Source organism: Hyperolius riggenbachi, chromosome 2 (genome assembly GCF_040937935.1).
Source record: "Hyperolius riggenbachi isolate aHypRig1 chromosome 2, aHypRig1.pri, whole genome shotgun sequence".
NCBI lineage: Eukaryota > Metazoa > Chordata > Amphibia > Anura > Hyperoliidae > Hyperolius > Hyperolius riggenbachi.
The window spans coordinates 283,869,656-283,897,486 of NC_090647.1; the positions used below are offsets into that span (position 1 = coordinate 283,869,656).

Below are 27,831 nucleotides of genomic sequence, written 5' to 3' on the forward strand. Positions count from 1 at the left end.
ATCACTCTCAAAATAGAGATAATTTATACCGGTATTCTCTTTTTTTTCTCTGAAGGTCACTGATTCTAGTGTAACTACCCTTTAACCATTTAAAATAATATCGTAGAAGCTGCTTTGTGAAGAAAAAAACAAATGCGCCAGTACTACCACAGTAACCATGTACAATCTTGGTGCTAATTATGTACACAAATAAAAAACAGTTATAGCAATCTGATTGGCTGGCATGGACAACTACACTTTTTTTTCTGTTTTTATAAATTAACCCATAAAAGCTTTGACTCAAGAGTGGATGCCCTCTTACATAAACACTACTGTTTTATGACAGATGAGGGTTGGGGGAAGACCGCAACAGTATCACTGAAATAAATTATTTACAATTTCATGTTTTCATATATTTGTTCTGAAAAAAAAAATCTGTTTTTACGGATTTATTGAATATACAGGTTGAAAGTTTCATGGTATATGGCAGTTTGGGTACCCATCTACATTCACTCTGTATTCCTGACAAAACATTGCATAAAGTGAGAAGCACATGATCGCATCCATATTTATTTCATTTTAATAATCCATGTCACTTGACAGTCCTGCTGATCTCTCTGGCTTCAGTAGTGTCCGAATCACACACCTGAAATAAGCATGCAGCTAATCCAGTCCGCTTCAGAGAGAATACCTGATCTGCATGCTTGTTCAGCGTCTATAGCTAAAGGTATTAGAGGCAGAGACTCAACAGGACAGCCAAGCAAATTGCATTGTTGTTTAAAAGGAAATAAATGTCAACTTTCATATTCCTCTCACTTCAGGTTTGCTTTAAGGACCTGTTCACATTGCGTTCGGCTTGCATGTCTGTCCGCGGTGGGCTTAATTTGAGGCGTTTTTTCCTTCCAATTCCCGGTACTTGGGTGGGCGATTCTTTTTTGTGGTTAGCGGTTTCCGACGCATTTTTCCCGATCGTTTTGGTAATTGACTCCCTGACAACTCTTTGATCCGGAAAAGAATAAATACAATGTATTTATTCTTAAAAACGTGAACGCAATCGCTCCACAAAGCGGTTTTGTGAGAGTTTTGCGTTTTTTTTCCTATACCTTCTATTGAGGCAGAATCACCTCAAAAATGGCTCAAGCACCGCTTATCTAAACGGATCGGAAACGAACCACTTAGATATGAACTATCTCATAGAGAATCATTGTGTAAGCGCTTTCAGGTCGATTTTGAAAAATCGCCCGCGCTTAAAAAAAAACAACAAAACCGCATGCAGTGTGAACAAGCCCTAAGTGAGGCCACAACATAAGGGCACAGTCATATTAATGCCTGATACTCTTTAATGTTAAATGTATCCCCAAAAAAGTAGTTATAGGGTAATTTCACTTCAAACCTTTGGAAATAAAATGTTCACGGATAAAAAAAAAAAAAAAAAGACTGCCATTGCTTAAAAAAAGGTCATGAACCACTGCTGAGACAAGTGGTGTGGGGTAGTGTATATGGCCATTCTTTATACAAGCCTACATTTGCCCAGGTCAAGTCTCACCTCTGGAACCTGAAATTTACAGTAAAAATGCTTGGTACCACTTGGGCTAGGCAGCCAAATAGAACTGGTTATAAATGCACAAATATACGGTAATTCAATATGCAAAACATATTTTTTAAAGTGGAATAACACTTTAAATGATATGGATACTAAACATTTGTGATACACTAAGTAGGTTAGTCTACAATCTGACCGCTCATTTACACACTTGCTCAGCAAGGCCTTTTGTGCGATTTGACCTAGTGGACAATGAGGATCTCCTCCAAAAAAATGCAATATAAAACAGGGAATTACAAATAAAATAACTTCTAAAACATTTAATCCAACAAAACGTAGGAAAAAAACGTATGATTTGAATATGTATCAAACATTACTTTGATTACGGAAAGTAACATTAAAAATTGAGAAAAGTGACAGTGCCCTTTTAAGAAATGATGAGCTTCTTCCGTACATACCTCTATTTCCAAAATGAGATCTAGTTTTCTACAAAGCACCACCACACTAATTCTAAGGACACACAGATCAGAAAACTTGGCTCACCCAAAGCCACAAAACACCATGGCCTGCTGCAGGAGTTACTGTATAAAATCACATTGCACAGGTTTCTGTTAGGACACCGATTGGATCCTAGTCCACAAATCTCCAGACTTGAAGCATTTTTGATGCACACTCATAATCATAAAACATGTCTGAAGAAACTGCCATGCTAATTGTAAAAATATCCCTTTAAATACACAAGTGTTTTTTTCCTCAAACCTGTGTTAAATGTAAAAAGGCAATTTTCATATTTATCTGTACATTCTTAACGGAGTAAATATACAAGTCTAATGTCTACAAATGATAATAGAAAGTGTGTATTCTCTCCCTGACGAGAGCAGATGAGACATTTCAACAAGGCCTATGACTGTAGACCTATTACAGCATAAACAAAAGAAAGTGGTAAATAAGCAGAGGCTGGTCCACTTTTTTGCACCCTGGCCAGTCTGGCAACCATTCTTGTATGTTGCATGTATGTTGACAAATAGTTAATGTAGAAATATAGTGCACAGCACTAAAATCAATGTCAGAAGAAGTCTAAAATACAAAGGGCTTTGCTGCAACAGAGCTAGCAGCACAGTGCATAGCCAAAGAGACAAATGAACCTGTGGACCAATAACATGGTCTGAGTAGTGGCAGAAAAAAGGATGGCCAAAGCCTTCTAGTACATTGCTACCTAGATGGCTTGCATAGAGAGGTCACTGCATGGGCTCCCAGAGGGTCACATCAATACCTCCCTGTGTATTTGTTCTTTATCTTCAATATCTTCCTCAGCTACTTCATTCTCATCACCAGACTCAATGTAAATAGGCCAATCTCCATCTCCATCCCCATCCCCATCTCCCTCTCCCTCCTCCTTGTCCATGTTCTCAGAGGCACCTTCAGTGTGACTTGCTTGGTGGGAATCTTCATTTGTTGTGGTGACACAAGTGCAGCTGTCACACAAGCCAAAACGCCTTAAACCAGGAGAGACGCTGCTGGTAAAGGTACGGCGGCAACCTTTACATATAATGGGACGATTGGATCGATGAACCTGCAAGTGGGATAGATGTACAGGTATGTAAATTGCTCATTTGCATTTTTTTAATTTTTTTTTTTTTTTTTTTTTTTTTTTTTTTTTTTTTTTTACAGGATTGATGCAAATTTCAGTCACTCTTATGGTTTAGGATAATTCAGTGTCTATACATTAACTAATAAACTAAACTACTACATTAATAAAAAAAAAAAAAAAAAAAAAGTAGCAATAACCAAGCACCTCTGTACAGACATTTCTGTCATCGCAATGAAATGAGCACTTTTTTAATTGACTTACTGTGCTATGTGTACTTACTGTGAGTGAGTGACTCCGCAGATGTTCCTGCCGAGTGAACCGCTTACCACAGATTTCACACGGATAGGGACGTTCTCCTGTATGTGAACGAATGTGGCGTTTCAGAATGCCCTTTTGCTTTGCAGTGTATGGGCAAAATGGGCACTTGTGCAGCTTGATTGGAACAACTAAAACATCTCCTGAAATAAAATATGAGAGAATGTCTGCCTGCTGACGAACTACACAAGTTTTTACAATGAACAACACTTTTTCCCCCCTTACTGTAATAATCTTATTGGCTATTAATAATAAGAAATAAATATGCAGAAAAGAGAAAATGGATTGAATAAGGGCCCATATCTCTATACTGACCAGAAATACACATCATAAGTTAAACTCAGAATTGTCAATTTAGATATTCAAAAGGATGCCTGCATATGACGGGTTTAACTCTGGTTGGGTAGAACCAGGCACTGGCATGTGCTGCTCCTTACAGTGTTATTAACCATACCATATGCCACTCGAGGGAAAACTGGTTGCTGTCTTTAGCTGAACCGAATGTCTGTAGAGTACTCCTTCAGAAACCTGTCACCTGGAACAATCACTAACCATAATGGATTTACTAATGCCAGGTCCTGTCTCTCAAACATGCTCAGTATTTGTGAAGTGGTGAATGAAAATTCAGACTTTGGGAAAGTAATAGATGTAGTATACTTAGGCTCTGCAAATGGTTTTGACACTGGTCCCTGATGCAAATGCTGAGTATACAGGGAATAGGAGAAAATGGCCTCAATTCACTAAGCTTATCTCCTGTCTTTAATAACGTTCCTAGAGTGATCACCATGGTGATGAGGCATGTTCTATTCAGGAAACATTTTACCTCAGGCAAACCTAAAGTTAACTCTTCTGTCTTTAAGTTAACTCCTCAATCCTTAAAATAACTCCAGAATTAAAGACAGGCTGTAGTTATTTTCACATGCAGTTAATAAACAGAGGAGGTAAACTAACTACAGAGGAGGTAACTTAAGGAATGAAGAGATAAGATAACTCTCTCACTGTGTGGTGGCAAGTTATCTCTTGCCTTATTATCTCCAGCACAATCTAAGTAAATTGAGGCCAATGGCCTCAATTCACTAAGATCATGCTGGAGATAATAAGGCAAGATAAAACTTACCTCCACACAGTAAGAGAGTTGTCTTATCTCTTCATTCCTTAAGTTACCTCATCTGTAGTTAATTTATCTCCTCTGTAGTTATTTTCACACACAGTTAATAAACAGCCTGTCTTTAACTGTGGAGTTATTTTAAGGATTGAAGAGTTAACTTTAGGTTTGCCTGAGGTAAAAGGTTTCCTGAATATGACATGCCTCAACACCATGGTGACAACTCTAGAAACGTTATTAAAGACAGGAGATAAGCTTAGTGAATTGAGGCCAATGTGTGTATGCGGATAGAGAACTGGTTAAGGGACAGAAGGCAAAGGGCCTGATTCACAAAGCGGTACAGAGTGTTTGTACACGAGTGAAAACCCCTTTATCACGCCTAAACTCAGTTTAGGCATGATAAGAAGAAACTCGCGCGAGTTTTGCGCGCGCTTGCAGCACCCGGCGCTTCGCGCAAAGCTCCCATTAAGCCCTATGGGACTTTGCGCGCGTACGCGCGGTAGCTTCGCGCAAGTTAGAGCACAAAGCGGTGATAACTTTGCTAGTGCAAAGGTTATCACGCCTAAAGTCTTTTAGGCGTGATAACTGAGTTATCACCGCTTTGTGAATCAGGCCCAAAGAGTGGTGGTAAACAAAACAAACTCAAAGTGGGAAACTGTTAGCAGTGTGGTCTGGCAAAGGTCAGTACTAGGTCAAATTATTTTCAATTTGTAATTCAAAAGATATTAGCTTGGTTATCAGATGCCAAAATCTAGAAGCAACTGGGCACGACCACCAGGTATGTTCCATTGTACTTACTACATGGCATCCAGGGAAACATAAGGGAGATTTGCCTGGAATAATTTTACTCACTCTCAGAACTAGAAAAGCATGATGAAATCATTTAAGTCAAGTTTAAAGTTCAGTGGCATTAAAACTACCTTTGAATGAGGATTCCGCGCAGTGAGCCCACTGCGGGTATGTCAAAGAGGTGTTAAGGTCCTTTTCCCAAGCTAGCAAAGATTTTGTCTTTTGGCTCACAGGAAAAGCGTTAAACAGGTCATACGGGGTGACAAAACTCCTTTATAAAGCTTGCCCGGCATGAGCACAATACAAAATATTCTGAAACGCACCACATCCTCAAATAGGCTGAGTATAAAGGGCCAGTGGTAGGCCTGAAACATGTCAGCTGTTGCTGTTTGTTAGTAAACATCTTAACAGAGAATATATCAGGATGTGGTGTGCTTCAGAATATTTTGTGGTGAGTTATGGTTAAGCAGGATATTTTTTTCTATGCATTGTCATGTAATATATTGTCTGTTTTCCCCTGTGTACAAGATCCTTGATTATCTTATTAAATTACATTTAAAATACTTGATTAGGAGGCTAGACCCTGGTCAGCTCCAGTACCACACACTGTGACTGATATAAAATTCAGGATTGTGCTAACACTAACCTACCCAGCTCCAATGCCCATCACCAAACTGCCCTTTCTAATGCCCCCCCCCCCCCCCCCCCCCAGTCAAATTAGCTGATCATGCCAAATCTATAGTTGATGAGCTATTATGAAGTACCCAATTAAGTGCTCTGATCACTGAGATAGTTGAATTACCTGTATCCTCTCCATACCAGTCACCTTGGATGTCCATCATAGAGCTCATTGGAACACCTGCCTCCTCTTGTCTGGATTCATAGTCACGTGAAAAATGGTGTCCTTGGTCTTCCTTCCTCTGTGCAGAACTATTTCGGAGGAGAGCCTCTAAAAATTGTTTCATGTGATAATTATTACATGCCAGATCCATATTGGAACTACCTTGAGGGCTTTCCTCACCCTGCTCCATATCTGGAGGTATTGGATATGGTTGGCCTTCTGTGACTTCCACAACATCAGAGTCAAACTCTTCTTTGGGTTCCACAGCTTTGCTAGGACTTTTTTCCTCTGAAGAGCCAGCACTTGCGGAATCCTTTACCATCAGTTCTACAGAGTTACAGCTACTGCAGTCTCCACAAGGTGCCTCCTTTTGGCAGTTACCCTGACCTGTTTTTTCTGCAAAGTTTCCGACTGACCTTCTGGCACCCCTTATACCATCACTACCACTATCTGCTTGACCAAAGGAGCTCTCTTTTTCTATTTTTCTACAAATATCTAGAGAGGATCGTATGAATGCCTTACAAAAGTTAACAACATCAGTCATTTGGAGGTAGCTTGCTGCACTCATAACTTCAATCACATTGTCCCCACTCAAGTTCAACTTTCCTGAGTATAGGAAGTCCAGGATGGTAGAGAAAGCCTCAGATGTTACAATGTCCAGAGAAGCTGTGCTATGCCTTCCACTGTCTTGGATGTAGTGGACAAGCATAGCCCGAAAATAGCCACTGTTGGCAAACAAAACATTTCTGTGGGCTTTAAATATTCGACCTTCCACAATAATGCTGCAGTCACAGAAGAAATCTCTCTTACGCTGCTCATTAAGCTCCCCAAGGAGTTTGGTGTAATATGAAGGCATCTCCATGTCTCAGACACAAAGATTTCAAATGCTGTAAGAGAGGAGAAAAAATAACTATTAATGAATTGCAATTTTTAAGGACTTAGACTTGATGAGAAAATGTTTGTCCTTCACAATCCTATTGTACTTATAATTACAAGCTGATCAGGTTACATAGAGCATGGCAGCTAGATGTTCTAATGCTGGAAATACATAGTGAGGTTTTTTGGGGGCAGATAGATGGCTCGATAGATCCAACTATAGGTCCTATCTGATTTCGATCATTTTTCTGATTTTCTCATAGAAGTGAATGAAAATAGATCAGAAAAATGATCGGAAAAACGTTCGAAAAGTAAATCTGCCAAAAAAACTCATTGTGTATTCACAGCATTAAAGGGAACCTGACGTAAGAGGAATACGTAGGCTGCCACGTTCATTCCCTTATCAACAATGCCGGTTGCCTGGCTGACGTTGTTGTGGCTTTTGTTGCTTTTGAGTCAGAAGTATTCTGGGCCAGTGACTTATAATATCAGAGGCAGTGTTGGTTTCAAACTCAGGATTCCCCTCATTATGTAAGACAAAATAAGTTTAAGTACACCAACATTAAATGCCGCTGTCATATGAATATCTTGTGTCTTTCTGCAGCTGCAACTCATTCACTGATAGCGGCAGAGATTTAAGTAAACTGGAATTTTCACTCTTGATACCAGTGCAACAGTGTGGGGTTTCCACAGCTGAATACCAAAGTGGAGCACTGCAGAATATTGAGATTACTTAGAACTAACAGTTCACAGGTATGTATTTTAAGGGTAACTCCAGTCCTGGAAATAATAAACTACTGCTTTCAATGTGGACATGTTGGAATGCAGTAACCTGTTATTTTTATTGTTGTTTATTGTTATTTTTATAGTTTTTTATTAGACCCTGCAATTATAGGGGAAAAAAAATTATGTTAATTTGTAAACTGGTATCCCTGGTAATAATTTTGTTTAAAACATTTTATTGTTTTTCAAACCCATACAATAAAAGTACAATACAGCAATCCCCATGGCCTCCCCTTCGAGGGAGTGTAATCATTTTAGTTGAAAAAATACCCAATGTGTGTAGAATATGTTTCGTAGGCCCAGAACACAGTATTATGCTTAAAGTTCAATACACCACAATGAGCTTACACCTTAGAGAAGATTAGTTAATGCACCACATATAGCCTCTGGTTTTAATCTTTTTACTAGGTACCATAATTCCCGTCTGTGCTGCTCCAGGGATTTTATCCTATTGCCATCTGGAGTTGGGAAGGAATTTTTTCCCCTTTTAGAGCTAATCGGTCCAAGCCTTATAAGGGTTTTTGCCTTACTTTAGATCAACTGGGATATGTGAGGGTGCAATCTTGCGTTATACTATATTTTTTGGTTCAACTTAGTGGATGGATTACTTTTTTTTTAACCAACTGATGTAAATATGTAACCAAAATTTGATCTAAGTCAATTGACATTCCTGTTCTGTGTGGTTCGCACTGCTCAATGCAATCTGTAAGATTTATCAAAACTTTGCAGTGATTTCTAGTTAAGTCTTTTGTCTTAGTTGAGGTGGACAGTCGGGGCTGCCTCAGACAAGAATCTAACATTAATACAGGAGTCCCCCAAGGTTGCTTGACGATCCAGCACGCCAGATCATTGAATAGCACGCAGTGGCTGAGTTTATGGCTCTCCTCCCTCCCTGTCGTGCAAATGCTGCACCATTTCATTCTGCACGTCATCCCTCCTCTTCCTACCCCTAAAGAAAGCACGTGCTGCGTATGGTTGCCTAGGGACACATCTGTACAGCATAGGGGGTGTCACAATGACACCTGAAGATCAAGTTTGATCCTGGCAGGCAACACAAGTTGTGTCCAAATTGTGCATGCGTATACACCTGAAAGTGTACCTGAACTCTTATTATCATCTAGCCAAAACGGACAAAGCATGTATGATCTTCGTGTCGCTGCCCTGAAGGGTGGCTTCAAAACGTCAAATGATCGATTAATGGCAGAAACAACATTTATAAATTGGTTAAAAGCGGTGGACAAAGGTTTGAATAAGGTCAAAAACTTGTTATATTGGTATGAGGCTGATGATATTTAATGCCAAAACTCTTTGTCAGCCTATATAGCAAAACTTGTGAACTCAGAATTTACAATGCCTCTGTGACAGTCCAACTCCCAGGTCTGTGAGCATGGTGTAAACAAGGATTCTTATCTCAGCTAACAACCTCCCACCCCATTTAGATGTTCTGTTTCACTTAAAGGATACCCGAACTGACATGTGACATGATGAGATAGACATGTGTATGTACAGTGCCTAGCACACAAATACCTATGCTGTGTTCCTTTTTTTTTTCTCTGTCTGAAAGAGTTAAATATCAGGTATGTAAGTGGCTGACTCAGTCCTGACTCAGACAAGAAGTGACTACAGTGTGACCCTTACTGATAAGAAATTCCAACTATAAAACACTTTCCTGGCAGAAAATGGCTTCTGAGAGCAAAAAAAGGGGTAAAAAGGGGAATTTCTCATCAGTGAGGGTCACACTGTAGTCACTTCCTTTCTGAGTCAGGACTGAGTCAGCCATTTACATACCTGATATTTAGCTCTTTCAGGCAGAGAAAGAAAAAAAAAGGAACACAGCATAGTTATTTGTGTGCTAAGCACTGTACATAATAATAATAATAATACGAACATTTATATAGCGCTTTTCTCCTGTCGGACTCAAATCGCTCATACACATGTCTATCTCATCATGTCACATGTCAGTTCGGGTATCCTTTAAGGCATCTCAATGACATGTATTTATGCTTGAAAAAAATCTATGTATCCCCTTTTGATGTTGCATGTATAAAGCTGTCTATACCATCAGCCTGCAAGCAAACAGGATTTAAACCAGACGAAGGCTGCAAAGCCGAAAGCTTGCTTATTCTTATTCTTTTTAGTTAGCCAGTAAATGGTATCATCCTGATTTAAAAACTTCTGGCCAAATAGGTGTATGCCTACCTTAAGAAAATGTGTAACGTACAATAGTAGATAAGGAGACTTAAAGGGTAACTAAAGTTAAAAAAGAGCAGTTTACCTGGGGCTTCTTCCAGCCTCCAGGAGTCCTTCTGTGACCTTGCCATTATTCCGCAATCCACCAAGCATCCGCAGCGGCCCTCTGAAAGCTGGCAGACTTGGTCAGTTGAAGGTGCAGAATGCTTCCATCCACGGGAGCACGATCAGGAGGCCGCGTAATGCAGCTGAAAGGGGGCACTGCAGGTGACTGGAGGATTACGGAATGACGGCAAGGATACAGTGCAGGAGGCTGGAAGAAACACCAGGTAAGTTAACCTACTCTTTTTCTCACAATTAGGTTCCCTTTTTAAGCACGCCCTACACTGTATAAAGGCCAGTTCACACAGGCACTTTCAGGTAAATGGATCCATGAAAACGGCTCCAATTTCCATTCAAACGGATCCATTTCCATTCAAACGAATCCGCTTCCGTTCAGTTGGTTCAGTTCCATTTTCCCATATCCCCCATCACCGAAGCTGGCTAGAACGGTCATGTTTACTAGCCAGTGTGTTTTTAGGATCCATATCTCATTGCCCCCAATGCAGTGCTTCAGCGTCCATTTCCGCTCCTTGGTCTGGAAAAAAACCAAAAAAAAACAAAAACGCTGCAGCACAAAACTTGCACTCCGTTTAGCAGAGCGCGTGGAATGGATCCATTCAAAAGGACCAATGCAATCGGATCCATAGGTTAACATTGGTTCTGGTCGCTTCCGAACCTATCCTTGACCAGACCATTTTTTTTTTAGAGCCAGTGTGAACCGGGCCTTAGTGCTACAAAAGCCAAACCATATAAGAAAAAATAAAAAACGCATAACAGATACTGCAGAGCATGCCCATGTCTGCCCGACCCCCCTCTCCCCCCCAGGACCAGGTGCCGATGTCTGCCCGACCCCCTCTCCCCCCCCAGGACCAGGTGCCGATGTCTGTCCGCTGTATCTGTTATGCGGCTTTGCGTCCTCCTTAGGAGCTTGGAGAAAAGGCTGAATGATAGCCACACAGTAAAAAAATTAGATTGCTTTTTAACTTCAGCATTGCCTTTTTGGCTCCCTTACAAACTATTTAACACATTGCAATAGAGATTTAAATTTGATTTTTTGGGCTAACAGTTACTCTTTAAGAGAATTACAATAGGATTTCAACAACACAGAACAGCGGCTGACAACAAGGTCCAGTCAGTTCTTTGTAGTGTTTCCAAGTTCTATATGCTTCTCACAAAACCTGGAAGATTTTACATATATTTCAATGAAATGTCTGTTTCATGAAAGCAACAACTGTAAAACATAGCATAGTGGCCACACAAAATCTACCATACCCCTCACTGCCAGCTCACACATACAGTGACAGTATGGCTTACAACAGTCTACCATACCTTTCTGTTTGTATTTCCATAGTTTGTTTGTGGATGCTGAAATGGACAAGATAAATCTGCTGTTTATGTGTAAACATATGAGTATATTCAGAGGAGAGGGGCTATCTTTGTACAGAGGTTCTGAACATATCATAAGAACGTTTCTTCATAAAATACATAACATGAGACCTATTTTGGAGAATGAAAGCATCAGTTCTCAATGAAGAGTTTCTGCACTAAATCATCATCAGAGAAGCATCAAACACAGTAACTACTCTGGAAGAGATCCATCTCTCTGAAAGAAGTACAGTGGAACTTTGGTTTGCGAAAGCACTCTTATATCAAAGCGAATTTCCCCATAAGAGAATTAACCCCAGTTGATTTGTTCCACAATTCAAAAACAGTTATAGTAAAATACAGGGATGCTCATCCGGATCCGGGTACCCAGGTAAACCCGGGTATCCGACCATCTTTCTGCTGTCCGGTCGGATCCGGATTCCGGATACCTGGGGTCGGATCCGGATAGCTCTATGCGGGTATCTGGCCGCATAATCCGGATACCCGCGGATATCCGGATCCGGGTACTGTAACAAGGGAGATGATGTCATTGAGCCAATCAGAGGGCTCCCAGCAGAAGCCCTAGCAACCAATCACAGAGGGGAACTCTGGCCAGCCCCACCTGACCTCATTGAGCCAATCAGAGGCCTCCCAGCTTAAGCCCTGGCACCCAATCACAGAAGGGAACCCTGGCCAGCCCCCCTGTGTAATAAGGAGGGCTGGCATGATGAGACAGATCGTCCTTGCTTGTGTGGCTGGCTGGCTGGTCACTGACAGACTTGCTCCAGTGCTGTTGGCTTAGCAAGTGCTGCCTGTATACAGTGTTAAACCTAAAGCTTTGAGTGCTAAACACCTTCACTACACTATTGTTCTATTGTTTTTTTAGCTAGCTAGTGTAATTGTTTAATTTTATTCACTCAGTTAGGTTCTGTCTGTGTGTGTGCTGTGCAGGCCAGCAGGACAGTATAGGTTAGGGAATAGGATTACTGTGTTATTGTATTGTATTGTATTATATAGTTAGTTAGTACTGCAGTTAGTTGTTAGAGAGAGTAGTACTGTGTTAGCTTACTACAGATTACTGCAGTGCTGCTGTGCTGAGCATTGTCAGTGTGACAGTTAGGCAGATAGTGTGCACTGCCTGTCCTCTACTCTGCGATCTGTCACTCCGTGCTGATTTGATTTAAAGTCCAACCCCGATTTCATTAAAGTAAAAGTACCCCACATCATCTGGTGACATCATCACGTATAAGTTGTACTATGTCTGCTGGCACCGGCAGCTGGGGGAGGGGCAGCAAGGGCAAGAGGACAGGGAGCAACATTACGACCACCCACAGAAGGTCTGCTGTGTCAGTGTCGACCCCAGCGGGCAGCCTACCCTCAGTCAGCGAGCTTTTCGCTCCAGGCGCCACGATTAAATTCAGGGCTGTTAGCCGCAAGGAGGAGGATGCTCTCGGTTTTGAGGAGGGGGGTATGATGTTGATGGGATGAAGGACCGTGACTACCATCCACAGGATGGGGATGTCAGCTCTGACTCTGAGGAGGAGGATGCGTCGGTGGGTTTGGCACGGAGGATCAGCATTGCAGACAGTGGCCGTGGAATGCGGGATCCACCACATCCTTCTGCCGCTACCACCAGCCGCATCACTCAACCCCCAACCGTCACAGGGAGAAAAGCTGCAGCATCCCATTCAGGCCGCAGGGGAGTGTGCACCTCCCCAATCTGGCGGCTTTTCACTCTGCCCTCATTGGAAAGCAAGTTTGCCATATGCAATGTGTGCAAACTACAGATGAGCAGAGGTTGTGACCCCTACAAGTATGGCACCTCCAGCTTCATCACCCATCTGGCCAAAAAACATGTTGTTGAGCATGAGGAGTTCACGAGGCTGAAGCAAGCTGGCGCTGGCACCCCCCACCACAGTGCCACAGGCCACTGCTGCTGATACCACCACCTATATTCAACTCAAAACACAATTGCGGTGTCATTTTTTGGAGGTGTCCGGGCCGAAAACTGTCATGTCCCAGTTGTGTGATTGGACTTTGGACACAATATGGGCTGCACGACCGCTTTCTGGAACCTAGTTCTGATGTTAATTGACAGCTTTTTTTTTTTTCATTTTATGTCCACAAAACAATAAAGTAGTGTTTCCCTTTAAAAAAAAACATGATGCTACATGCATCATTTACCCTAAAACCCTTTTTAAAGCTATTTAAAGGGCACTTTTTTTTCTATCCGGATACCCGAATAGGTCGGGTACCCGCGAGTAATTTGGTCGAATATCCGAATTCACTCGGATATCCGCAAGGTCAGATCCGGATACCCGAATCGGATCCGGATTGCTGGGTACCCGGATCACCGAATCGGATCCGGATATCTGGGTACCCGGATCCGGGCGGGTTTTAAAAAGTACTACCCGAGCAACCCTGGTAAAATAGCAGTTTTCTCCCCAGAGTTTATTTTTTCCAGCCGGGTGGCATGTAAAAGTAGCCGGATGGGGAGCGAGGGGGAAAAATGTAAAGTCGGTGCAACTCTGCTTTCAGGATATGAGGAGGATAAGGAGGCGAGCAGATGACAGTCAGGTGCTCACCAAAAACAGCCAGGTGAAGCACCTGGCTAAAAAAGCCTGGAAAGAACACTGAAATACTATAAAATAAAAATGTAAACAAGACTTTCACTATAACTAACATAAACATTGCCATATGTTGGCTCGCCCCAAGCTTTCTTTGTGTGTGTGTGTGGCTTTAACAAGGAACTTATCCAATGACAATTACTTTTGAGGATTTCATGGAAATGTGACTTTGCAACAGTCTCTACACTCAGATTAAGTACAATTAAGTACAATCCTGCAGTGTGGGAGAAGAACTATCTCCTCAGTTGTGATGACGTGACGCATGTATACTTTCTTTTGCTTGTATATCAAGTCAAAATTTCACAAAAATGATTGCTTGTATTGCAAAGCGCAAAATCTGTAACTAAAAAAACCCGCTGGGGGATACCTCGGGAGGGGGAAGCCTCTGAATCCTAACGAGGCTTTTCCCGCCCTTCTGTTGAAGTCCCGGGACCCTCCAAAGTGTGAGGTAAATATTTACTTACCGCGATCCCGCTTTCTCGGCTGGGTTATCAGCGGTTTGTGTACATTACGCTTGGGCGCACTTTTTGGAGTAAGGGTGAGTGTCAATCATTTGCATATCTGTCTCCTATCAGGTCTGCTTCAGGTCTCCGTCCATTACTATGGGCGTATTTAAAGGTGTATGGAGTCACTTGTTTTTAATGGCTGATGCAGTTTGAGAAAGGGTTTATCCCGAAACAGCGGTCTACCACTACTGCCTGTCTGATGCAATAAAGAGCTTAAAATACATTTAGCGGTGCCAGTCCTTATCGTGTACATTGGTTGGTGCTCCCCAGGAGGCACTGGGGTTAGGACTATCGCACTCTGTTTTTTCATTTTTGGCATTCGGTGCTCCCTTCCATCTGTCTTCATAAACTCAAATAAGACTAACACAACAAATAGAGAGCAACGCGCCCACATAAAGGGCAATTGCCATGGACCTGTTAAACCTCATTTGTACAAGAAAAGAGTCCATCTAGGCATACAATAATCATCCTCAGTCGTCAAATAAATGATATAATACTTTATTAAGGACTTATCCCAATGTACTTAAAATCAATTAAAACCATCTAATACACAGGGGATCATTGCGAATCACATACAAAATACATAATACAAAATCCATAATACACATGTCAAGGTTGTAGCTGCATAGAGCTGGTGTTCAAAAACCATTTGGCCAGACTATATATTATACCTTCTATTGAATCTTAAATAAACGTTCACTAGCCGCAATAGTAATGGCCTTTAGGTCTTACCCAGAACTGCAAACGCTGATCCGCTATCCCCCCATGTCCCCTTCACGCGTTCCGTGACCCAGTCACTTCTCCAGAAGGTCTGGAGCTTCTGGAGAAGTGACTGGGTCACGGAACGCGTGAAGGGGACATGGGGGGATAGCGGATCAGCGTTTGCAGTTCTGGGTAAGACCTAAAGACCATTACTATTGCGGCTAGTGAACGTTTATTTAAGATTCAATAGAAGGTATAATATATAGTCTGGCCAAATGGTTTTTGAACACCAGCTCTATGCAGCTACAACCTTGACATGTGTATTATGGATTTTGTATTATGTATTTTGTATGTGATTCGCAATGATCCCCTGTGTATTAGATGGTTTTAATTGATTTTAAGTACATTGGGATAAGTCCTTAATAAAGTATTATATCATTTATTTGACGACTGAGGATGATTATTGTATGCCTAGAAACTCAAATAAGACGTCAATATTTCTATTTCTTTTTTTTACAGTCAGTCTTAAGGTGCCCATTAACGGTACAATTTTTCACCAACAATTGGAAATAATCCAGGGCTGTGGAGTCGGTGATGGAGCAATTTTGGGTATCTGGAGTCAGAGTTAGAGTCGGTGGTTTCATAAACTGAGGAGTCGGATGATTTCTGTACCAACTCCACAGCCCTGAAATAATCGGAAGGTCATTATCAATTGTTCACATTTACTGAACGATTCTTTCTTCAAATTCAATCATAAAATCCAATTCGGAAATGCATAGCTGGCTGCAAACTAAAACGCAAAGATACTTTTTAATATGTCTGTAGGAAAATTCAGTGGAAGTGGAGTTTGACTTTAAAGGACAACTGAAGTAAGAAGGATATGGAGGCTGGCATATGTATTTCCTTTTAACAATACCAGTTGCCTGGCTGCCCTGAAGCAGTAGTGTTTGAATAACACCAGAAATTGCAGTTAATCTTGTGAGAAATTCTTTATCTGTATATGCTAGTTATGGTTCTATGGATAAAAGTATTAGAGGCAAAGGAACAGCAGGATAGCCAGGCAACTGGTATTGATTAAAAGGAAATAAATATTGCAGCCTCCATATCCCTCTTGTTACAGTTGTCCTTTAACCTCCTGCCGACCGCGTCACGCCTATGGGCGTGATGGCAGCCCCAGGACCGCCTAACATCGATTGGTGTAAAGTCCTGGGGCCAACTAATGCATGAGATCGCGCGCGGGCTTCGCGCGCATCTCCTGCTTGGGGGGGCGGAGCTCCGCCCCGCCTTCAGTCTCCGAGTGGCTATTGCCGCTCAGGAGACTGTTAGACGGCGTGATCGCCGTCTATTTCCATGTACAGCGCTGCGATCGGCAGCAGCGCTGTACTGGGGACAGCCATGTAACACGGCTGTCCCCCTGGGACACTGGAGAGCGATCGGCTCTCATAGGCAGAAGCCTATGACAGCCGATCACCATAATTGGCTGGCTGTGGGGAGGGAATATATTTAAAGAAACACTTTTTTTTATAAAAACCAGTAAGAAAAATATTTGTACAAATAAAAATAAACAATGAGGGGGCGATCAGACCCCACCAACAGAGAGCTCTGTTGGTGGGGAGAAAAAGGGGGGGGGGGTATTGCTTGTGTGCCGGGTTGTGCGGCTCTGCAGCTTGGTCTTAAAGCTGCAGTGGCCTATTTTACTATTTTACTAAAAATGGCCTGGTCACTAGGGGGTGGGGGTGGGGGTTAGCACTGCAGTCCTTAAGAGGTTAAGGCATCCACAGAAAGACTCTTCAGTTGGCTGAAACATGTGATAATGGCCACTTTGACAAACCATGTGGTTCAAGAAAGATCCTCTTATTAGAATTCAAATACATTTCTTGGCTGGAAAATCTACTGAGAACACGTTCTTTGTTCAAAATTTATGATAGCTTTGCACTTTTGGTGAAATTGCTTATGGGTGAATGGCCGAAAAACAATGGATCAATCTGTTTGCAATTAGGTGCCAAAATATATATTGTTCCCTTATGTCATACCCCAACACATCCTTAGGGAGAACCCTTTTCTAAATGTACGCCGTCTAATTGCCAAGGTAAAAATGATGCGCACCTATAAATCAGCCGCTGGGAGACTTGGTGTGCAGGATAAAGCCGATATATGGCTTACCCTGCTCCTGCACAAGTCCCGGCGGCGTTCATTACCATTCCCCCTCCAGATCAACGTGGATGGTAGGGAATGATGTAATTCGGCTTCCAGCTATCGCTTCTGACGGCGTCGAAGTTACTCTCACTGTGCACTGTTATAGCCGTAATTCCTATTACGGTCTATGGTGCTGCCAGCTGCGCCCAAATCTCCTGCGCTGTTTTAACAGCACTCGATAATGACAGGCTCTGTTTTAATGACGACGGATCGAGGGGGGGGGGGGGGAGCGAGGTTGAATATTTTCCTGATCTGATGTCTTTGGGTCAAAGGTGATGCTCCACCCCTCTCCTTGGTAGTGCAGTCGCGACCATGTTTCTGAAGACTGCCGGGGCTCTTCAGAAACCTCTGCCTGCATTGCTGTGGCCTGCACCCACTAATTAGGCAGTGGCTGATTTTGAAAGGTCAATTCTCTGCGGGGAAGGAAGGGGGGGGGGGGGGGGGGGTTGAAGGGAGCAATCACTAGCCTGGAGGGATCACGCCAAAACAGGTAAGTATTTAATCTTAACCCCCCCCCCCAACCATCATTAAGATGCAATGTAATTATATTGTAATGGTACATTTACAATGGCGCTTTAGAAGTGCGATGGATTGGGCATGATGAAATGAATGCAGTGCATTACCGCATGAATATGCTTTAACAGTAGCAGTGAAGCACAGTTTATGACTGTATGCGCCACACTGTATGCATAACGTGCAATGCAACTTTTCTCCTCCGTTGCGTCACGTTCCTGTCACAGGGAATGCAACGCCACTCCTCACTGTTAACGTAGCCTAAAGGGAGGACTTGGCCTTTGCAAGCTTACAGTATATAGGGCAGTTAGTTGGATATGCTAGCTATGTACGATTAATGAAGGGGCTAGCTAATGAATCAGGGAGTCTAGACATCTGGGGCTGATGTGAATACGTTTCTGAATGGGAATTAAGGGGCTGATTCATGAAGCTGCGCTACTATAGCAGCACGACCTCCATGACCAGCACCACACTCTAAATTCAAGGCTGCACGCTACGCTGGTTCTTGGAGCGTAGCGTGCATTCCTTAGTTACGTGCATTGCTTACATAGCAACGCACATTCCTTTAGATGCAATCCGCTGCTTTGAAGTATTGGTATTGCGACCGCGATATTCACCAGAACAGCCGCTATGTTAATTAACATAATTACTAAGCAAATTAAGTTAGTAGCGGCCACTCTCGTGAAGTGTTGCGGTCATAATACTTCAAAGCAGCGGCCAGCATTTAAAGGAACACGCGTTGCTATGTAAGAAGGAAGAATTAAAGAAGGCACGCTACACTGCAAGTGCGAGTGTAGCGTGCAACCTTGAGTTTAGAGTGCGGTGCTGGTGATGGAGCTCATGCTACTATAGCAGTACAGCTTCATTAATCAGCCCCTCAGAAAGATTATATGCTGGTCTAAAGAGGTGCATTTAAAAGGTTGGGTTTGAAGGTTTCAAGGGTAAGGAGCATAGTTGACAAAATGTAGAAAAGAAATAAAAAAAAATTAAAAAATTAAAAAAAAAGGGATGAAACTTGTGAGAAGTCCTGGAGCTGTTGCACACCAAGAGTCAGGGCTGGTGCACACCGAGAGCGCTTCTGAGCACTTATCAAATCACCAGCGCTTTGAAAATCACTTGGCTACAGTAAGGGCTCTTTTCCACTATGAAACACAATCACGTTTCAAACCATTTTCAAAACGCAGCAGGATGCCGATTGTGCTCGGGCCAAAATCGTGACGCAATTGGATTGCACTAATGGAAATAGCCACTGCTGTTTCCATTCATTTTATTTTGCCCTGCATTCTGCGATCCATTAGCAATCAGAATCAGATCGTAAAACGCAGGCTAGTGGAAAAGGGCCCTTACCCTATGAAGTTCTTCCCACAGCAGGGTTATGATTTTTTTCAAAATTCCAAATGCGTTGCATGTAGCATTTTTATGAGCGATTCAACATGAATGAATGAGCTCATTCAATCAAAAATCACAATCGCAAATCGCTAGCAATTGCTATTGCGATTTTGGTGTGCACCAGCCTTAAGAAGTGACCAAAATGGAGAATAGTTACATGTGAAAAAGGATTGTGGGTGGAGTAGTATCTGAAAGTGAGTGGGGAAACGTATGGAATGAAAATGTACAGAGTTTTGTAGGAGAATCAAATGTTATCCTCAGACAGCAGGCATCAGGAGTTGTGGTTATTAGTGTGTTCATGTTAAGTTTGAGGCAATGGAATGACATACACGTGGAAACAGTCCAGGAGTCAAAACAGTAGGATAATTGGATCAGACAACAAACTGTCAAAATGATGCTTCACTGCCACTATTAATGCAAGTGTTATGCAGTAACTCACTCCATGCTATACATTGGGATACCGGCGTCCATTGGATTGGATTGCGTTAGATCGCAACGGATGCACTCTGAATGTTGCATAGACTTGTACGTGTACTTGGAAACCACCATGCGCAAGTCAAATTTGTATCTAGTTTAAGGCATACATGAAAATAAATTTTGCGTATATGCAGAGATGAGAATATGGACATTACGCATTTATGCGAATAAAGATACGCAATAGGACTTTAACCACTTGATGACCCAGCCTTTACCCCCCCCCCCCCCCTTAAGGACCAGCGCTGATTTAGTAGATCTGTGCTGGGTGGGCTCTCCAGCCCCCAGCACAGATCAAACACCAGGCAGAGCGACCAGATCGCCCCCCTTTTTTCCCCACTAGGGGGATGATGTGCTGGGGGGGTCTGATCGCTCCTGCCTGCGTGTGGCTGGCGGGGGGGGGGCACCTCAAAGCCCCTCCACCGCAGGATTCCCCCTCTCCCTCTCTTCCCCGGAGATCAGAGGCTGCACAGGAACGGATCTGTCCTGTGCAGCCTCTAACAGGCTCCTGCCTGTCATGTGACAGCGATCCCCGGCCGCTGATTGGCCGGGGATCGCTGATCTGGTACAACGCTGCTACTGTTAGCAGCGTTGTACAAATGTAAACAAAGCGGATTATTTCCGCTTGTGTTTACATTTAGCCTGTGAGCCGCGATCGGCGGCCCGCAGGCTATTTACGGAGCCCCCCCGCCGTGAATTGACAGGAAGCAGCTGCTCGCGCGAGCGGCTGTTTCCTGATTAATTAGCCTGCAGCTGCCACTTTGCCGACGCGCGTTATGAGTGCGCGGTCGGCAAGTGGTTAAGGATCATTTTCTTGAGCAATACAAGCCTAGCTCACATTAGTTATAGGCAAGCCTACAATAGGTTTCCCTTTTAGACAATCCAAGGTAGTTTATGTGCTACATTCATGGCCATATTTACTCAATACGTTTATATAATTATAGCTGAATGATTAAGTGAGTTTTCCCCTGGCATTTAGGCATTTATAATATTTGAAGTATATAAATAAAGGGAAATGTTTGATATATGTTAAATATACTCATATATAACAGATTGTATATGATGTTGATGTTATACAATGATAATTTGTATTTATGTTGTATCAACTTCACTGTTAATGTCATTATTTGACTATTGTTTGTTTGAAAATTCCAATAAAAAAAAAAATATTGAAACCGAATGTTGCATAGACTTACAATTGCAGTGCATTAAAGTGCCTTCATTACTCTGAACCCTAAACTGCCACTTGAATGTAGACACAATACAATTTTCTGTTAGATTTACTTGCCAGATCGATTTTTTGCAACATTCCGATCTTAATTTAGTTCGATTTTCTGGCTGATTTTCTGGCTGATTTCCATAAAAGTGAACGGAAATCGATTGAAAATTGATCAGAAAATTGATTGAAATTAAGATTGGACATGTTGAAAAAAAAAAAAAAATCGATCTGGCAGGTAAATCTAACAGAAAATTGTATCAGGTGTACCTAGCATTACATTTGCCAATTTTTTCTGATTTTGATGTGAACCAGCGAGAAAGTCCACAGTTCTCCAATTGTAGTAATGTCCAGTGTTGCCAACTCATCCCTTTAATTACTGACACATATGAATTATACAGGTTTTGTGGCTAGGTAGATGCAGTTAAGGCACTGATCATGTGCAAATAGCCCCAGAACCTGTATAACTTAGAAGTGTCAGTAATTAAAGGGATGAGTTGGCAACACTGGTAATGTCTACAAATTGAAGCATTCTAATTGGCTAAATAGTGTGGGCGTATTATTACTACAACCTAGCAGTTTGATAGGGCTCTGTCCACCCAATCATGTTAGTGGAATTTCCCTTTTGTCTTGATTGCTAATAATAATAAATAGTAATTGCTCACTTCAACTACACTTGTACCCACCCTGGAATTGGGCCAATCAAATGACAAGCTGCATAGAATTTGCATGGTGCTAGTTTAGTTTAGAGTACCCAGCAGGAAACCTCATGGGAAAAGTGTTCCAGTCACAGAACCCTCTACAACACAAAGCATTGTGGCCAAAAACATGGGTGTAGTTTACTACAACCTATCTGAAACCTAACTTTTCAAGAGAGAGCCATCCACACATTCACGTTAGCGGAATTTCCCTATCAGGTTTCCTACTGAGTCTCCTAAAGTAGAGTAGAATCATTTCAGTTACGTTTGCATATATGCCAGAATTATTTGCGTCTCATTGACTATATCTCTATAACTAACTATTGAGTTGATGTCTTATCTATCCCACTCTTTGATGGGTGGCATTGTAACAAAATAATCAGTGTTAATCACTTAAAGAGACTCCATAACAAAAATTGCATCCTGTTTTTTATCATTCTGCAAGTTCCAAAAGCTATTCTAACGTGTTCTGGCTTACTGCAGCACTTTCTGCTATCACAGTCTCTGTAATAAATCAATGTATCTTTCCCTTGTCAGACTTGTCAGCCTGTGTCTGGAAGGCTGCCAAGTTCTTCAGTGTTGTGGTTCTGCTATGAACTCCCCCTTCCAGGCCCCTCTGTGCACACTGCCTGTGTATTATTTAGATTAGAGCAGCTTCTCTCTTCTCTCTTATCTTTTACAAGCTGGATAAATCGTCCTCTGAGCTGGCTGGGCTTTCACATACTGAGAAATTACAGACAAGGGCAAAGCTGTTTGCAGGAAGAAAAGAGCAGCCTGAAACTTCAGTGCATGAGAGATGCAGGGGGAAAGAAACACACAAATGATCTCTTGAGATTCAAAAGGAAAGCTGTATACAGCCTGCTTGTGTATGGATGTATTTTCTATGTGTGGACATACTGTACATCAACCTACTTCCTGTTTTGGTGGCCATTTTGTTTGTTTATAAACAAACTTTTTAAAACTGTTTTTAACCACTTTTAATGCGGCGGGGAGCGGCGAAATTGTGACAGAGGGTAATGTGAGATGTCCCCTAACGCACTGGTATGTTTACTTTTGTGCGATTTTAACAATACAGATTCTCTTTAAAGAGTAACTGTCGGGCATAAAATCAATTCTTTATTTTTATCTGGTAAACAAGTAATAAGGATGCTAATCAGGCAATCCAAAAGTTAAAATCACTATTACTTTTCTTTTTGATAAATTATCATTCCCCAGTTTATATGACTCTTATTTGGTACACAGAAAATTTGGTACACAAAAGAGAAGTTGCAGGGCATGCTGGGTTGCCTTTTTTTGCTTCTCTACTTCCCCTTAGACCTACCGTATTTCGCGCCGTATAAGACGCTCCGGAATATAAGACGCACCCAAGTTTAGAGGGCAAAAACCTGGGAAAAAAATATATATATTAAATCTGGTGCGTCTATATTCCAGGAGCGTCTTTGTACATGTTGTGTCCTCCCGTGTACCTTATCTCTCCACCTGTGTGCCCCATCTGTCCTTCTGTGTGCCATCTCCCACATGTGTCCTCTCCCCCATGTGTCCTGTGTGCCCCTTCTCCCCATGTGTCCTGTCTTCCACATGTGTCCTCCTGTGTCCTGGCTGGCTCCATGTGTCCTCCTGTGTCCTGGCTGGCTCCATGTGTCCTCCTGTGTCCTGGCTGGCTCCATGTGTCCTCCTGTGTCCTGGCTGGCTCCATGTGTCCTCCTGTGTCCTGTCTCCATGTGTCCTCCTGTGTCCTGTCTCCATGTGTCCTGGCTGGCTCCATGTGTCCTGGCTGGCTCCATGTGTCCTGGCTGGCTCCATGTGTCCTGGCTGGCTCCATGTGTCCTGGCTGGCTCCATGTGTCCTGGCTGGCTCCATGTGTCCTGGCTGGCTCCATGTGTCCTGGCTGGCTCCATGTGTCCTGGCTGGCTCCATGTGTCCTCCTGTGTCCTGGCTCCCCCACGTGTCATTCTTTGACTGCCTTCCCGCATGCCTCAGCTTTTCCCCTCTATTTTCCTCCCTCCATGTGCGCATCTCAACCCACCCCCCGCGTCTCAGATATGCCCGCTGTAAATCCTTCCACCCTGTGTGGGCAATCACTGTGCCTGGCTCCCCCGCGTGCCTTAGCGTTTCCCCTCTATTTACCTCCTGCCCCCCTCCATGTGCGCATCTCCCCTTTCCCCCCCCCCGTGTCTCCGATGTAAATATTTCCCCCCTCCGGGTCTGCAGCTGCAGCGGCTTACCTAATACATGCCGCCGCGAAGTCTGCAGACAGCCGGCTACTCCATATGTTTCCTCTACTGCGCGGCTACTGATGACGCAATCAGTACAGGCCGCGCAGTAGAGGAAACATATGGAGTAGCCGGCTGTCTGCAGACTTCGCGGCGGCATGTATTAGGTAAGCCGCTGCAGCTGCAGACCCGGAGGGGGGAAATATTTACATCGGAGACACGGGGGGGGGGGGGGGGGAACGGGGAGATGCACACATGGAGGGGGGCAGGAGGTAAATAGAGGGGAAACGCTAAGGCACGCGGGGGAGCCAGGCACAGTGATTGCCCACACAGGCAGGGAATCCCCAATGGCGGCGGGGCGGCGGTTTATAGCGGCGGGCGTTCGCAAGTTGGGGATTCCCTGCCTTTGCCGTATAAGACGCAGGGACTTTTTCTCCCCATTTTTTGGGGAGAAAAAGTGCGTCTTATACGGCGGAAAATACGGTAACTAATGCAGCCTGATTGGCTGAAGCCTCTTTCCCTCCTGTTTTTCCATCCCACACCTCTGTTCCTCTCTGATTAGCCAAAATTTCTCAGGCTGAAACAATGCACTTTCTATAGTGAAGGGCCGGCAAATACGGCAGAGGAGACTAAGGTCGGATATTACATCACGACTGGCTTCAAAATAGCCACAGTAAATATGGAAACTGTCTAGAATATCATTGCCACCATGCAGTGCGATCACTGCACACATCCGCAGGCACTTCTGGTCGCGCCACAACTCAATACAAACCCTATGAGACCCAGATGCGAACTGCGGAAAACTGCAGCATGCTATCCATAAATGTAGCCACATCGCAACCGGAAATTTGCATCAGTTCCATTCACTAACAGCGAATGCAGTTTTGCGGCGATGCGGTGCAGTGATCGCACCGCACCGCGTGTAGTGGAAACAAGCCCTAAATAAAATTGACATCAAACTAAATTTCACATTTCATTTAACTACCTGCCGACTGCCTAGCGCCGATGGGTGTTAAGTCCTGGGGCTGCAGTTTGCAGGAGATCGCACACAGGCTGCGTGCGTATCTCCTGTTCGGGGGGCGGGGCTCCGCCTCGCCTTCAGTCTCTGAGCCGCCATTGCCGCTCGGTAGACTGTTAGACGGCGAAACCGCAGTCTATTTACATGTACAGTGCTGCGATCAGCAGCAGCGCTGTTCTGGGGACAGGAGAGCGATCGGCTCTCATAGGCAGAAGCTTAGGACAGCCGATCGCCGTGATTGGCCGGCTTGGGGGAGGGAGGGATTTGAAAAAAATATATAAATAAATAGTAAAAAAATAATACAAAAATAGATAAATATTTATTTTAAAAAAATAAACAACTTGGGGCCGATCAGACCCCACCAACAGAAAGGTCTGTTGGTGGGGGAAATCACTTGTGTGCTATGTTGTGCGGTCCTGCAGCTTGGCCTTAAAGCTGCAGTGGCCATTTTAGTAAAAATGTGCCTGGTCTTTAGGGGGGTTTACCACTGTGGTCCTCAAGTAGTTAAAGCATACCTGAACTGTACTCAAAACTGTTGACTTTTATTTACTTGGGGCTTCTTACAGCTGCCCGCAGTCTTTCAGGTCCCAGCTGTGTAAGATCTGCAACTGGAACTCGCCCACAGCGCATGTGCGGTCCTGTCTGTACACCCTTCTTGATCACACTCCTGTCACTGGGAGTGTTCTGTGCATACGCAGTTCTCAAAAGAATGAGTCATGCATGCACAGAAAACTCCAGGCAACTGAAGCATGATCAGGGTGGGTGCATGGAATAAACTGCACATGCACAGTAGGCGTGACTGGGGTTTCAGTCACAGATCTTACAGAACTGTCAGCAGGATAACGGAGGGGACTCAGAGGATGCCGAGGGACCTGATGGACTACGGGGGGCTGGAAGAAGCTCCGGGTAAAAAACACATTAGAGTACAGTTAAGATTTCTTGTTTTGTTAAAGTGGACCTGAACTCAGAACTTCCTCTCTGCTCTAAAAGATACGCAACAACATGACATAACCTTTAAAGAAAAACATTTTTGTTACATCTGATACAAATCCTGCAATGAATCTGCAATGTGTCTACTTCCTGCTTTCATGGAAGCAGACACATTGTTAACATCCTTTGTTTACCAATTAGCTTCTCTGCTGTGGCAGTCAGCTGACACAGATGATAGATCAAATTACAACTTGTGAAGACAAACACTATTTTTGGAGCTAGTCTAGACCCAGCAGGAAACCTCCTAGAGAATAGTTCTCCAATCACAGCACCCTCTACAGCACAAAGCATTATGATTGGCTGAATAATGTTGGCGTAGTTTACTACAATGTAGCAGTTAGAGAGTGTCCACCTAATTAGGTTAGCAGAATTTCCCTATGAGGTTTCCTACTGGATCCCATAAACTAGACTAGCACCCATTTTTTTTTAATAACTGCAGCAGACTCTACAAAAAAATGCCAGAAAAGGAGTTCAGCAAGGGTTGGCATTCAATGGAATGTCAGTTGCCACCACTGTCACCTGGAGTGATCTGAAGCAGCTACAAATCATCAAATGCAACTAATCAATGCTGCTTTAACTATGTGACACCAGCAGCAACTTGTAGATACATAGACTGCTATTGTAACCAGCTCCAGAGCACTTTGTGTGACAGATCTTACGCAAGATGGCTGTGGGTAGGTAGTTTCACGAGATTATGGCCATCAAGCATGTCCAAAGGGTCCTCTGTGCTGTCTACACATTGGCAGCCATGTATTTTATAGTAGAATAGGTTACGTTACTGCACAAATCTCAGTTCCTGCAGTTGTGTTTACATTATGTTTCCATGCATCCTGCCTGTAAAGACGCACAATACCATCCCTTCACACAAAAAATGATCTGCACTATGCAGGCAGTATGGTAGACAAGGTAGGCTTTATGGTTTACCAAAATAGGCGTAGGCGGTCCTGTTTCTCCATTATTCATTCATTCAAGCCTGTAATACAAATGCAGTCTGCACAACGAGCTTTGGCCGTATCCATCTAGGGCAATAATTACAATTCGTATTTTTGAAACGTATAGAAAAATGAAAGCCCATTCGTCTCACCTTTTAGCCAGCCCTTGCACGGTGCAACCAGACTTCCCCGCAACTCGACGTAAGTTTTGACTAGCCAATCAGAGAGCAGGAAATATTAGGCGAACCTGGGAAATGTAGTTTTCCGGCAACTTCAGCAGCTTTGTTGTTAGCGCTTGCACTCGAAGTCCCAGCATGCAAGTTGGTCTGATGGGATGTAAAGGAATAGAACCGTCACTTGGGGGCGTGAGAGCTCTGTGGTTACAGAGGGTAAAGCTGGACGAGTGCTTGGGTGCATGCACACGGTGGGCTGTGTAGGTGATGCCTTGCCTTGTTTTGTGGCTGAGGTGAGGCTGTGCTCCTGTGACTGTCCTCCTGATACCAGCTCTGTCACCGTGTTCAGTGCCAATTGTGCTTTGTCTGCTACCACACAGTAAGAGATTTACTGCGGTGGCCATGTATGCAACGAATCGAAACTTTATTTAATTTTTTTTGTTTTCCCTATTTTAAAAAAATTTGAGAGCAGTTTCTTTATAGCACATTTTCATTGTCATAATGATGGTTCCAAACTCTAGAAAGGTAAATCGAAAGTAAATCGAATGTATTGGCTAGAAATCACCACGTTTTAGTGCTTTCTTTTTCTTCAGTCTTTCTTTTATCTATAGTATTCAAAAAATGTGGATGTATATACGCTGTTAGTTTTATATATATATAAATACTCCTGCTACATTTACAGAGGTGCGTTGCAGTGCGACGGAG

The 27,831-nt window shown here is 43.2% G+C and overlaps 1 protein-coding gene across 2 annotated transcripts; it reads right to left on the reverse strand.

Annotated features, from left to right (window-relative positions):
- On the reverse strand, positions 1 to 27,125 carry ZBTB8B (zinc finger and BTB domain containing 8B). 2 transcript variants are annotated; one of them, XM_068265390.1, is made up of 4 exons: positions 27,106 to 27,125; positions 6,125 to 7,050; positions 3,393 to 3,571; positions 1 to 3,095 (listed from the first exon to the last, which is right to left on the reverse strand). In XM_068265390.1, the coding sequence occupies exons 2-4, from the start codon at positions 7,023 to 7,025 to the stop codon at positions 2,784 to 2,786; spliced, it is 1,392 nt and encodes a 463-aa protein (XP_068121491.1). In that variant the 5' UTR covers positions 7,026 to 7,050; positions 27,106 to 27,125; the 3' UTR covers positions 1 to 2,783. The 2 variants fall into 2 exon arrangements, with proteins under 2 accessions (XP_068121491.1, XP_068121492.1); XM_068265391.1 differs by lacking the exon at positions 27,106 to 27,125 and adding an exon at positions 26,946 to 26,997.
- Positions 27,126 to 27,831: the final 706 nt, after the last annotated feature.

Bases quoted from the DNA above. Each gene is read 5' to 3' on its own strand.
- ZBTB8B (XM_068265390.1), bottom strand. From the start codon at position 7,025: ATGGAGATGCCTTCATATTACACCAAACTCCTTGGGGAGCTTAATGAG. The intron at 3,572-6,124 runs GTAATTCAACTA...ATTTTATTTCAG, and splicing joins CTGGTATGGAGAGGATACAG to GAGATGTTTTAGTTGTTCCA. The intron at 3,096-3,392 runs GTAAGTACACAT...TCCCACTTGCAG, and splicing joins TGCGGAGTCACTCACTCACA to GTTCATCGATCCAATCGTCC.